Source organism: Oncorhynchus nerka, linkage group LG9a, assembly GCF_034236695.1.
Source record: "Oncorhynchus nerka isolate Pitt River linkage group LG9a, Oner_Uvic_2.0, whole genome shotgun sequence".
NCBI lineage: Eukaryota > Metazoa > Chordata > Actinopteri > Salmoniformes > Salmonidae > Oncorhynchus > Oncorhynchus nerka.
The window spans coordinates 41,764,987-41,779,709 of record NC_088404.1 but is presented as its reverse complement, the minus strand read 5'-3'; the positions used below and the strand labels follow the sequence as shown (position 1 = coordinate 41,779,709).

The following is a 14,723-nucleotide window of genomic DNA, read 5'->3' as shown; positions in this document are numbered from 1 at the left end:
ACCTTCTCTCCCCATTCACACACAGAATGGAGATGACTCATTCCCTTATGTTCTCCCAGGCTTGCCAAAGACATAGCCGTGGACTGGCAAACGAAATAAATAATGGGAGAAGCATAAACAAATGAAGGCAAGGTGACGCACGGAGACAGTGAGAGAGCTACTCATTAGGCTGGGAACCAGAGAAACTACACCAGTGGGACACCTGGGCAGGGAGCAGGGAAGAGCGATGATTGGAGGGGAGGTAACGGAATATTTGAGATGGCCCTGGGAAATGTTTTAATCAAGTTGGCAGCACTAGTGCTGGCCTGGAGGGCGGGGACAGGAAGGGGCTGGAAGGCAAGTGGAGGGGGTAATGGATGGAGTGACTTTGATACAGGTGGTTTTGTGGATCATTAAACAGAATTTGTTACTGTATTTGGTATTTTGAATACTAACACCATATATAGAAGGAACACATTTTTATTTTAAGATGAAACTGAAGATTTAAGTGGTTAAAGTTTGGTGACAAAGAGCACAGTGGGCAGTTCTGGGAACTGTACTTGAATGACAAAAGTGAGATGCAGTCATTTTCACCAACCACCGGCTCTCCAAACCCAAATTAAGTCCACTCATCCACCCAGTGGAAAGAGGAAGTCACTTTAAATAAGTGTACATTGTAGAAAAATACAATGAAAAGACACAGCTGTCATTTCAAAGCTTTGTTGTGCAGTCTGTTGCACACTTCTTTCCACAGCTATCTTATTAAATGATGAGCTCTGAACAGCAACATTAATAGGAGAGTATCTATCTGCCATAGTCAGAGGCATCCATTGGCCAGCTACTCACCCTGAGTGTTTGAGGAGATCTAGGTGGAGCTCCGACAATGTCCACCTGTGCCATGTCATCAGCCTGCTCGTTGACCCCGTGGATAAACATGACAGTGCCGCTGTCCATCACGTCTCGTCTGGCCACCAGGTTCATCTCCTCGTCCACCTGGAAGTCCGGGTGGGACACCTCGAACGCCAAGCCCTCATTCCCCGCACAGTCATCAAAGAACACTGTGAGAGAGAAAGAGAGAGAGAGAGAGAGAGAGAGAGAGAGAGAGAGAGAGAGAGGGAGAAACAAAAGACCACAGCTATTACCAACACTGTTTAGACAGCTTTTCTACATGGTTGTGTTGCGTTCCTGTGCATTCCAGGGTCTCTACCTATTCTACATATCTACATGTGCTGTCTCTGATCAGCAGCAGTCTCTTCTAGGGTTCAGTGATCTCTATGCATGAGCAACGTCACAGGAATGACCAAGGTAGCTATTCAAATACGATAACCTTAGGTTCCCTCTCTGTCAATTACAAATAAACACATGAATAGATACACGCACATATCCGCATCTGCTAATGCTGTACCTTCATGAGTATGCTGTGTGAGTGTGATTGTTTGCTTTCATTTAATAGCGATCATTAACACTTCAATGAGCTTTTATCAAAGCCATGTGCTTTGCCTAAATGTCCCTCTCCACCCCTCACCATCCACTTGCTGCCATTCCATGTCTTTACCAGGGACATGGTGTGGTAAATAAGATGTTCATGAGCCATCTCACTCTGTGTGAGTGTGTGCGTGCGTGTGTGCATGCCTGCATGCGTGTGTGTGTATGCCACCCTGTACACATATGTGTAAAATGCCATTGTCGTCTGACAGAGAGATAGCGCCACTCCACCATGGTTTATCTTCTCTGATCGTGTTGATCCTATCCTTATCTTGCTTTGCCACACTCCCCTTCCTGGCCCATCAAGTACCCTTCCCTCAACCCCCCTCCCCCTTCCACTGTGAGGAGCCCAAGAGGAAGGTGGTGGGGGTGAGAAGACAATACCTCCGTTTGGACTGTAGTCTCTTTGACTTGTCTTGAATGAGAGCTATCACATACTGCCTCAGGCATGAACATAACCTTATACCAGTTCATGATTAAATGGTCTGATTCAATTTGAGATCATAGTTGTTTGAAAAACATGATGTATTCTGGGATATCCATATATTTGAATAAAATCCAATGTATTTTTCACATGCTTCGTAAATAACAGGTGTAGACTAACAGTGAAATGCTAACTTAATCCTATCCCAACAATGCAGATTTAAAGATTGAAATTAAAACTATAAACTAAAAATAGATAGTGACACAAGGAATAAATACTCAGTGAATAACAAATAACAATAAGGAGTAAAAATAATATGGCTATATACAGGGAGTAGCAGTTCTGGGTGGATGTGCAGGGGTACGAGGTAACTGATACTGTTTCCTGAAATCTGAGCCAGCAGTGGCTAGGTTAATAACAACACCATTTACAAATGAGCCCACTCCTCCTCAGAAGGAATCCACTGCTGCTGCTTTATGGAAAATCCCTTTGCTTTACAGTCGGGACAATGTTCTACATAATACATCCATAATAAATGAATTTCCTCTTTTCTTCTTTTCTCTACATAACAGAAATATCCTTAGCAGCGTATACCCCCTAGCCCTGGGAACTCTTAAACTGAAGAACACTGAACATCTCATCTGCACATTCTGTTTATAATGGAGAGCCAAGGACAGTCTTCAATACAGTGCCCTCGGATAAAACTGACTCTCAAGTGGGAAGAATGGGAAAGCATTCCTTTTTAGTTTAGCCATGAATCAAGCTATATTCCTGCTCTCAACAGCTTATAATACTCACATTAAATGTACATGTACATCTGGTGGCACTTCCAGCAACCCTGGGCCAGATGCTGAGCTAATTGTAGTGTTGTACATGTAATGTTGAAAAACCCTCTTTAAACTCTCATTACCACTTATTATCAAACAGTTGGAGCTACGCTTTCATTCCATTCAACCACCATGGTAACCCACTGCAACAATTAGCACCTGTTGCTTAACTGCAGAAAATGACACACCTTAATTATTATCTTTTATTTATTTATTTGAATACAGTATATCATTTGTAAAGCGAGAGGTTAAGCGGTTGGTAGGATTATCAACACACACAATCGCCATCTGTAATTATGACAAAAAGCGAAATACACCCAAACAAACACCCAAACACACCCAGCTGTCCATGCAGACATTATGATGTGCAGCGGCCCATAAAAGGCAGGTTATATGGAGGGAGGCCAGGCTTTACGAGGATGGCTGGCACACTGTGACACTGACAGTGCAGTGACAGAAGGGACATGATGAGGGGTTGATGAACAGTTACAGCTACATGGTGGTGTGTCTCATGTGCAGCGATGTTCTGTTCTGGGCTTCCCACTGATCACTGTAACACTAACAAGCCCACCCTGCCCTGCCAACGTCCCTGTCATTAGAATTACTGGCATTATGAGGAACGGGGGGCACAGCAGAACACACTGGCTGTGCATCTATAAAAATGGATTATCCTACGTTTATTTCAGTCCCTTTCTTTATCTCTCTCTCGCTCCCCCCTCCCCTCTCTATTTCTTCTCCTGTCTTAGTCAGTCTGTACTGTAGGTTGGGGGGGGGGGATCTATGAATGCTGCCATAATAAGATCAATGCCTTTTTGTTGTGGACAGAAGATAAAGGAGATGGAAGGAAGTCTTCCTCCAACATTGATGAAGCCTGTTTTAGGCCCTCAGCAGTGTGTCTCCTGTATTTGTTGTGTGAAGCTGAACTGGGTCTCTCTTTCTTGCAGACTCTCTACACCTCAGGACCATCTGAAATTGGAAAACTCTACAGTTAGTGCTGTGTGCCTACCAAATCAATAGGAATCAAATCTATCAACGTACTCGCTCAATGCACTTAACCTTTTCAACTCTGTTGTGGGGCCTTTTTATCGCTCTCTCCACCACAGCCACTTTAAATCTCCCCTCTGGCCACAATCACACACTCACTCTGTCTGTGGACTGACAGGAGAGGAGGGAAAGAAAGGCAAGGCTTCACCATGCCAGTAGAGGTTGAGAGAGTCAACAGAACTCCATTTCTATATTCAATTCTCATTGCTAACAAAAAGCATGGCAGGTAGGTAGCCTAGTGGTTAGAGTGTTGGGCCAGTAACCGAAAGGTTGTTGGATCGAATCCCTGAGCTGACAAGGTCAAACTCTGTTGTTCTACCCTTGAACAAGACAGTTAACCCACTGTTCCCCGGTAGGCAGTCATTGTAAATAAGAACTTGTTCTTAACTGACTTGCCTAGTTAAATAAAATAAAACATTTAATTTCTATCCCCATACAACTCTTCATAGCCTGCAAACAGTGTCAGAAATTTCAAAGGCAAGCAGCGAGCGTTTGATGGTATTCTAATGTTGTCAGGTTTTGGGGGGATTTCAGCGGGAGCATGGCGGGATGTGCTTTGATGTCAAGTGACAATGGCATTGGCCCCCTCGTCCTCCAAGAAGTGGCTATGAGTTTAAACAGCACTGCACAACACGGATTAGCTGGCTAAAACCCCTAACTGAGAACTGTGTGGGCTTGCTTTTTTTTACAGTCACCCAATTTAACATGAGTTCCTTTTAGGCCATAAAACCAATCATGGTAATGTAAAATGGTGATCTGTCCTCTCATGACTGTGCTTGGTCCTTTAGGACACCGTAGCTAAGTAATATGGTATTACTGTATAGCTACTGAAAATCCTGCATGACACTTTCAGAATGGAATTAAATGTCATACATACGGTAGTATTTACGATTTGTACTTTTTGGAATTTAAGCCTGCAAAATTATTCAAATTATGAACAGAGCTGCTCATTCAGCTAGTTATTGCAGATGTTTAATTCCATTCAAAATGTCAATAAATCCTTTATAAACCAAATTGCTGGGTTCATTACATGTAAGTAATGACTAGTAATGTAAACTTATTTTGAAGCATATGTCATACATAAGGTAGTACTTACACTTTGTACTTTTGGGAATTTAAACCTGCAAAAATATTCAAATATAAAATAGAGCTACCTGTGCAGCTAGTTATTGCAGATGTTTAATTCCATTCGAAATGACAAGAAATCATTTCGAAACCAATTTGCCGGGGTCATTATATGTAAGTAATGTCAATGTATTTTGAGGCATTTGTCAATACTTCACCCGAAACAGTTTCTGTTTTCTCAAAACTCCTATGCCTTAATAAACAAATGGAGGTGTAGTTGCATATGATGCTTGACATTACCGTCTCCTTTCATCTAACAAGCATTCTGATCATCCAACGCTGTCTCTTGAAAGCATTACGGTTATGTTGTGTGCATCCTAAAAGGGTACGGAAGAAACACAACAAGTCTTTGATAGGCTGTTGAGAAATAATTTTGAAGACAACAGGAAGCTTCAGATGTGTAACCTTTTCTGCTTGGCTTTGATCGAGGGAAATGGGATTACATCTAACAACTCATATTTACTTTGGATTCCTTTTTATTGTCAGGCACGAAATACATTTTTTTTTTTATGTCAGGTAATAAGGTTTTCCTGCTCAGTGTTGTGAAGACAATTTTCTGCCTCCTAACTAAATGTCAAGATGTTATGATGGGGAGAGATGGGAATCTGAAGACTAATCTGAAAGGTGACAGTGTCTGCATCAGAGCTGATAGCTGTGTCCTATTAGAGTGTGCTCTGCCTCAAAAGGCCTCGCAAAATCATGTCGCTAAGTAATCCGGCATTACAGCGTTTGTGCTGCTTTTGAAACTTTTGAAACGTAATTCCATTTACTGCCAGAGTTTCTCATTTGCGAAGAGCATTGTGTACAACACACACAGCCTTTAAGCGGGAACAAGGCTGTGCTTCTACTGTGAGCAGAACGTCCCAGGAGGCTTTCACACCAGGGTCTCACTGTTAGGAGGACATTTAGAGAGCTGGAATCTGTGGATTTCAGACAAGTTCTCCAAAAAGTAGAAGCAGCATGTCTGATTCCATATCAAACTTCTCTGATGCTTAATCTCCCTTTCTTCTCATTTTCTTCTCTCTCTATCTGTCTCTCTTGTGCTTTTGCAATCTCTCTCTTTTGGTCCCTGCTTCTCGCTCTCTTGCTCTCTTTCTTTTGCTCTCTCTCCTTCTATTTCTCTCTCTTACTCTCTCCAAAATATGAAATATGGTCGATGAAGATAAGTTCAAACAGACCACTGATCTTAGTGTAGCTCTAGGGACTGAAAACACAGTCCAAGCCAGGAAACAGAACAGGCAGACCATAAGAAAATGAGAAACTGAAGTTATTTAAATCATACATTTGAATAACATCTGACTGGCACAAAATCACTGTAATCAAATCAAATCATATTAAAAATTGTTTTTTTCACATGCTTCGTGTAAACTAACAATGTGTAAACTAACAATACAGGTGTAAACTAACAATGAAATGCTTACTTACGGGTACTTTTCCAACAATGCAGAGTTAATATATATATTTTTTTAAGTATAATAATAGAAATAGTGTCACAAAGAATAAATACATAAAGTCACTAAGCAACAGGATAGATAATAGAGAGTAACAGAAGCGTATGTGTGTGAGTGTGAAAGTGTGTATGAGTGTGTGTGTGGCAGTATATAGTATATTTATTTTTTTGTGCGTGTGTTGTGTGTGTGGGCGTATGTAGTGTTTGTGTGTGTATGTGTGTGTTGGGTTGTCAGTGTAAATATGTGTGAGTGTGTGGGTAGAGTCCAGTGTGTGTGCACGGAGTCAGTGCAAGAGAGTTAGCGCAAAAAAGGGTCAATGCAGGTAGTCCAGGTAGCCATATGATTAGCTATTTAGCAGTCTTGTTTAGCAGCCGTATGGCTTGGTGATAGAAGCTGTTGAGGTTCCTTTTGGTTCCAGTTCCTTTTGGTAACGAAAGCATAAAGATAATGATGAAGAAATACAGTACTGTACAGTATATGCTTTTACATTTGGATATGAAAGCATTTAAAGCATTTTGAAGATACAGTATAAGCCACCTGCATTTGTTTATTAGGCTACTGTGATTCCATATGTGTTATTTCATAGTTGTGATGTCTTCACTATTATTCTACAATATAGAAAATAGTAAAAAATAAAGAAAAATCCTGAAATGAGTAGATGTGTGTAAACTTTTGATTGGTACTTGCCTAATTAATTTGATTCATATTATGGTGTTTTCTATTCCAAGAAAAACAAAAACCCTCTGTGTTTCCGTTAGGATGGAACAGAAAATATTGCGCTGTACAATGTAACGGTTGTCAGTATAGGAAGGAGTAGGCTGTCCTTGTAAATAAGAATTTGTTCTTATTAACTGACTTGCCTAGTTAAACAAAGGTTACACTAAGAGCATAACATTTCGGCACCCTCATTTTTTAATTCTAGTGTAACCAAAACCCAAACGAAGATGAAGTGAAAATAAAAATCACATTGATTTACCAAGACCAGTCCCCATGCTTGTCTCAGAGCAGCACGAAACGGTGCTCAAATAGTTGTAGGCCATTGCTTCAAATCCTATTGCTTCTAACTTCAATATGCTCTTTAAATAAATAAGACCTACCCCACTTTTAACAGCACATTACTCAACACTAGTGAGACTCGTGTTGACTACGGTAGGCCTACAGTATATCGAAAAATATGAGGTGACTCTCCGCCAATAATTACATATAGAGGATTGGAGGATATTTCTGTAATTCAGTGATATTTATTCCCATAGTAATGGATCCATAACTAGATAAACATCGGCATTTTGAAAGAGTATTTGTATCATTATTTTATTAATGAAAGCATAAAGATGCCATTATTAGTTACACTGTTTTAGTTTGAACGTGCAGACTGGCACTAAGAACAGAACCGTGGGAACGTTTCCCTAGTCAGCACCATTATTAAGTGCAATAACCCTTAACATTTTTGAAAATAATTTTGTTTTTAAATAATGTAAAAAGGCCCTTCTTGAACTTGGGTTGAGACATAGTTACTAATTTGTAAATAAAGCCTGTTTGTTATTTAAGAATGATTTAGTTCTGTTTTTAGAGGGAGAGAAACCAAAAACCTACAGTCATCTCATGGGTCTCCCAGTTGAGGCCGGCATGGGAATTGAATCAGCATCTGTATCATCACAGCTTGCACTGCTAAGCAGTGTCTTAGACCATTGTGCCACTCAGGCGCTGTACAATGTGACCGGAGTGGCCTACAGTACTACAGTGAGAGGTAAATAACCCTAATAAAATAAAAATAATAAAAACCTTAGTATAACAACAGTTTTAGTAAGTATTACTGAAGTTGTGCACAATTATAAGTTTCTATTTAGGTTTATGTCACCCATTCATTGTCAGTTGGAGACACAGTAGGACCCAAAAGCATAATCAGCGCTCTAACTCCCCTTTAGCACTGGTCTGGAGCAATGAAGTGGTGACTCAGGGTACCGTACTTAACCACAAATTACCTCTAAATCCCACGGCGTGAGCTCACAACTTTTAATGGAGGAACCACTGTTGGTATTTATTTTGTCCAGGTAGGTGAAGGCAGTGTGGAATGGAATAGAGATTACGTCATCTGTGGATTTGTTAGGGCGGTATGCAAATTGGAGTGGGTCCAGGATGTCTAGGATGATGGTGTTGATGTGACCAGCTGTTCAAAGTATTTAATGGTTATGGATGTGAGTGCTACAGGGTGATAGACATTTAGGCAGGTTACCTTGGCGATGTTGGACATGGGGAGTACGGTGGTCTACTGGAAACAAGTTGGTATTACAGTCCGGATCAGGGATAGGTTGAAAATGTCAGTGAAGACATTTCCGACTTGTCCTCCCACTTGCTGAGTGCATGTCCTAGTATTCCGTCTTGCCCCGCGGCCTTGCGAATGTTAACTTGTTTAAAGGTCTTACTCACATTGGCTATGGAGAGAAAGATCACATAGTTAGAGCAGGTGCTCTCACACATGGGTCAGTGTTGCTTGCCTCGAAGAGAGCATAGAAGGCATTTCGCTTGTTTGGTAGGCTAGCATCACTGAGCAGCTCGTGGCTGGGTTTCCTTTTGTAATCCGTCATAGTTTGAGGGCCTGCCACATCCATCGAGCATCAGCGCTGGCGTAGTAGGATTCGATCTTAGTCCTGTATTGACGCTTTCCCTGTTTAATGGCTCGTCTGAGGTCATAGCGGGATTTCTTATAAGCATCCGGATTAGTGTCCGTTCCTTGAAAGCGGCAGCTTTAGCCTTTAGCTCATTGCGGATGTTGCTTGTAATCTGGTTGGGATATGTACGTATGGTCACTGTGTTGACGACGGCGTCGATGCACTTATTAATGACGCCGTTGACGGATGTGGTAAACCATCATCATGTTGAAGTCTCAAGTCAAGTCTCTCTGTGCCTTTTACAGTACATCTCTCCAGTGCACCTAGTGCAATAATATAGAAAGGCACGTAGAGATTTCTTCTTATTGATTGCAATCATAGCATAATGCTTTTCGTAGAATCTCCATGTGGTTGGTACTCTGATGTGGGTCTTATACAATACCACTGTACTCAGTAGAATAGCCCAGCCTCACAAAAGCACATTGGAAACCTGAGAAAAATTGTCCAAGCGCAGGTATAATAACTACACACTTTCTCTTTCTCACACACGCATACCCAGATGCACACACACACACACACACACGCGCGCACGCGCACTCGCGTGCACACACAAACACAGACATACTATAAAGTTAGAATTCATAACTTTATGAATAGCTGGTGAAGTGGGCTAAGTATGAGCTGGTTGCAGACAGCCTTGTATTTATCATGTCACTCTCTATAGGCTAATGGTGTCCCCCAGTGTGTCCTCAGGGAGAGGCTACAGCAGGGGGGCGCAGGGGATTCATCAGACAGTACACATCTACTGCATTGGCTGACCGATTGCTGCACAGACATACTAAAAAGTACATTTAACTTCTTAATCACTGACAGCATCGAACAGAAAGTTCTCTCATCCACAGTTAAAGGTCAGCCATGCATGCTAACTGCTTTACTAAATGTGTCTGGCACTTCAGAAGATGCACTGCATCCCAACTAATTCCAGATATCCCACACCTTGGAGCATCGTAAGCTAGGCAACAGCAAAAGGTCTAGGGGAGGATGTCGGCTTTCTTTGACAAAAAAGTTCAGTGAGTGTTGTCTTCAGACAGAGTTTGGGTAGGCATGGTTTAAAAAAATGTGGGCGGGAATTGTGGTCAAGTTAAGCTAGATAGTTCAAAAGGTACTCACACTCAAAACCATGAAAAGGAATAACCCAAGGAGGCCGAGATGCATGTTTAGCAACAAGAGGATCCGACAATGATCAAATCAAAATCAAATTTTATTTGTCACATACACATGGTTAGCAGATGTTAATGCGAGTGTAGCGAAATGCTTGTGCTTCTAGTTCCGACAATGCAGTGATAACCAACAAGTAATCTAACTAACAATTCCAAAACTACTGTCTTATACACAGTGTAAGGGGATAAGGAATATGTACATAAGGATATATGAATGAGTGATGGTACAGAGCAGCAATCCGACAATGATGTTACCAGTAACGCGCTTCCCATTTCCGACTTGTCCCCTCCGTCCCAAGTGAAGCTGGAACTTCTACAGAAGTGTTAAGTTGGAGCATTGGTACATTGCCAGAAGCAACCTGTCTGTCTAGAAATACTACATTGCAACTAACTCAACTCATCCCGCTTCGCAGTGAAGCTTATTATTATTTTGGGATGATAGTACAAGTCCACTATGATGTCATTCCAACAAGAAATGATGACTCCTTGCTGTCCCCAGTCCACCTGCTATCCCCAGTCCACCCCAGTCCACCTGCTGCTGCTCCAGTTTCAACTGTTCTGCCTGAGGCTATGGATCCCTGACCTGTTCACCGGACGTGCTACCTTGTCCCCTGCTGTCTCTAACTCTGAATAATCGGCTATGAAAGGTAAAGTGACATTTACTCCTGAGGTGCTGACCTGGTGGACCCTCTACAACCACTGTGATTATTATTATTTTACCCTGCTGGTCATCTATGAACATTTGAACATCTTGGCCATGTACTGTTATAATCCCCACCTGGCAGAGCCAGAAGAAGACTGGCCACCCCACAGAAACTGGTTCCTCTCTAGGTTTCTTCCTAGGTTCCTGCCTTTCTAGGGAGTTTTTCCTAGCCACCGTGGTTCAACATGTGCATTGTAGAGCACTTGGTGACATCGGCTAATGTAAAAATGGCTTTATGAATAATGTACCTAGAGTAATTAAAGTGACTATGCATAGATAATAACAGAGAGTAGCAGTGGCGTAAAAAGAGGGGGAGGTGGGGGGGATGCAAATAGTCTGGGGAGCCAAATAATAAGATGTTCAGGAGTCTTATGGCTTGGGGGTAGAAGCTGTTTAGACGCCTCTTGAACCTAGACTTGGCGCTCCGGTACTGCTTGCCGTGCAGTAGCAGAAAGAACAGTCTATGACTAGGGTGACTGGAGTCAGTGAAATTTTTTAGGGCCTTCCTCTGACACCGCCTGGTACAGAGGTTCTGGATGGCAGGAAGCTTGGCCCCCGTGATGTACTGGGCCGTAGGCACTACCCTCTGTAGTGCTTTGCGGTCGGAGGCCGAGCAGTTGCCATACCAGGCAGGGATGCAATCATGCTCTCGATGGTGCAGCTGTGGAACCGCAGCTGTTGAACCTTTTGATGATCTGAGGACCCATGCCAAATCTTTTCAGTCTTCTGAAAAGCATAGAATTAGTTTAGCTCGACCGGTAGGCTCGTGTCACTGGCCAGCTCTCGGCTGTGTTTCCCTTTGTAGTCTGTAATGGTTTGCAAGCCCTGCCACATCCGACGAGCATCAGAGCCGATGTAGTACGATTCAATCTTAGTCCTGTATTGATGATTTGCCTGTTTGAAGGTTCATAGCATAGGGCATAGCAGGATTTTTTATAAGCTTCCGGGTTAGAGTTCCGCTCCGTGAAAGTGGCAGCTCTAGCCTTTAGCTCAGTACGGATGTTGCCTGTAATCCATGGCTTCTGGTTGGGGTATGTACGTTGGGTCACTGTGGTGACGACGTCATCAATGCACTTATTGATGAAGCCAATGACTGATATGGTATACTCCTCAATACCATCGGAAGAATCCCGGAACATATTCCAGTCTGTGCTAGCAAAACAGTCCTGTAGCTTAGCATCTGCTTGATCTGACCACTCTTTTATTGACCGAGTCACTGGTGCTTCCGGTTTAAATTTTTGCTTGTAAGCAGGAATCAGAAGGATAGAACTATGGTCAAATTTGCCAAATGGAGGGTGAGGGAGAGCTTTGTACGCGTCTCTGTGTGTAGAGTAAAGGTGGTCTATATTTATTTTCCCTCTGGTTGCACATTTAACATGCTGATAGAAATTTGGTAAAACGGATTTAAGTTTCCCTGCATTAAATTCCCTAGAGTGCCGCCTCTGGATGAGCATTTTCCTGTTTGCTTATGGCAGAATACAGCTCATTGAGTGTGGTCTTATAGTGCCAGCATCGGTCTGTGGTGGTATGTAGACAGCTACGAAAAATACAGATGAAAACTCTCTAGGCAGATAGTATGGTCTACAGCTTATCATGAGCTACTCTACCTCAGTCGAGCAAAACTTCCTTAGATATCGTCTTACCAGACGCCGCTGTTCTATCTTGCCGATACAGCGTATAACCAGACAGCTGAATGTTGATTATGTCATCGTTCAGCCATGACTCCGTGAAGCATAAGATTTGACAGTTTTTAATGTCCCGTTGGTAGTTTAATCTTCCTCATAGGTTGTCGATTTTATTTTCCAATGATTGCATGTTAGCTAGTTGAACGGAAGGCAGTGGAGCTTTATTCGATCACCTACGAATTCTCAGAAGGCAGTCTTTTCCGTGTCTAAACCAACTGAGCTTGTAATTTAACTATTTTATTTGTATTTACAGATGGCATACAAGTTTGTTATTAAGGCACATGAAAGTTCACATGATCCAGAAGGCATTTCTGAAAAAAATGCATTTTGATTCAAATAAAAAAGTTTCAGTTCAAATAGCTCTCCTGTGAAGTAGTGACGCGTGACATACGCCTAGTTTCCTGAGACAAGTCACATTTCAGCAAATGTATTGAAAATTAAATACAGAAATATCTCATTTAAATTAGTATTCACACCCCTGACTCAATACTTTGTAGAAGCACCTTTGGCAGTGATTACAGTTGTCAGTCTTTCTGGTTAAGTATCTAAGAGCTTTCCACACCTAGATTGTGCAACATTTGCACTTTATTCTTTAAAAAATTATTCAAGCTCTGTCAAATTGGTTGGTAATCAGGGGCATCGCAGTGCTAGCTGTGCCACCAGAGATGCCGGGTTCGAGCCCAGGCTCTGTCGCAGCCGGCCGCGACCGGGAGGCACATGGGGCGGCGCACAATTGGCCCCGTGTCGTCCGGGTTGGGGAGCGTTTGGCCGGCAGGGATATCCTTGTTTCGCCGCGCACTAGCGACTCCTGTGTCGGGGGCGGGTGCAGTGCACGCTGACCAGGTCGCCAGGTGTACAGTGTTTCCTCCGACACATTGGTGTGGCTGGCATGTGTCAAGAAGCAGTGCGGCTTGGTTGGGTTGTGTTTCGGAGGACGCATGGCTCTCGACCTTCACCTCTCCTGAGCCCGTACGGGAGTTGCAGCGATGAGACAAGACTAACTATTACCAATTGGGAAGGGATTTTTTTTTTTTTAAGTGGTTGTTAATCATTGCTAGACAACCATTTTCAGGTATTGCCATAGATTTTCAAGTAGATTTAAGTCAAAACTGTAAATCGACAACTCAGGAACATCCCCTGTCTTCTTGGTAAGCAACTCTAGTGTATTTTAGGCATTGTGTTTTAGGTTATTGTCCTGCTGAAGGTGAAATCATCTCCCAATGTCTGGTGGAAAGCAGGCTGAACCAGGTTTTCCTCTAGGATTTTGCCTGTGCTTAGCTCCATACTCATAACATGATGCAGCCACCACTATGCTGGAAAAAAATGAAGAGTGGTACTCTCTAATGTGTTGTATTGGATTCATCCCAAACATAACACTTTGTATTCAGGACAATACGTTAATTGCTTTGCCACATTTTTTGTAGTGTTGCTTAAGTGCATGTTTTGGAATATTTTTTATTCTGTACTTGGTTGTTTTCACTCTGTCAATTAGGGTAGTATTGTGGAGTAACTAATGTTTTTTATCCAACCAGTTTTCCCCAATCACAGCCCTGAAACTCTGTAACTGTTTTAAAGTCACCAGCCTCATTGTGAAATTCCTGAGCGGTTTCCTTCCACTTCGGCAACTGAGTTAGGAAGGATGCCTGTATCTTTGTAGTGACGGAGTATTTATACACCCATCTACCAATAGGTGCCCTTCTTTGCGAGGCATTGGAAAACCTCCATGCTCTTTGTGGTTGAATCTGTGTTTGAAATTCACTGCTCGACTGAGGGACCTTACAGATAATTGTATGTGTGTAGTAAAGAAATGAAGCACTATTATTGCACAAAGAGTGAGTCCATACAACTTACCATATGACTTATAATTACATTTTTACTCCGGAACTTATTTAGACAAGCCATAACAAAGGATTGAATACTTATTAAAGTTCACTTTGAAATTCTGGGATATTGTGTGTAACACAAGCGACCAAAATTGTCACTAAATTCAGGCTGTAATACAACAAAATTTGGAAAAAGTCAAGGGGTGTGAAAACTTTCTGAAGGCACTGTATGTTGGGTGTTCTTGAGGAGGCTGTTTCAAATGACACTTTCCAGTTATACCGCTGTGTGGGAGAAGAGGTTAATTGCTTTGTCTCATGTCTACAGCGAGCTGTTTTTTATTCTATTAC

The 14,723-nt window shown here is 42.2% G+C and overlaps 1 protein-coding gene across 1 annotated transcript in view; it reads right to left on the bottom strand.

Annotated features, from left to right (window-relative positions):
- The window catches only part of cdh13 (cadherin 13, H-cadherin (heart)), a 554,022-nt gene that overhangs the window by 339,221 nt on the left and 200,078 nt on the right, over nucleotides 1-14,723 (bottom strand). Inside the window, exon 3 of the mRNA XM_065022614.1 lies at nucleotides 826-1,037. Coding sequence (XP_064878686.1) covers nucleotides 826-1,037 — 212 coding nt within the window. The remainder of the gene's footprint in view (nucleotides 1-825; nucleotides 1,038-14,723) is intronic.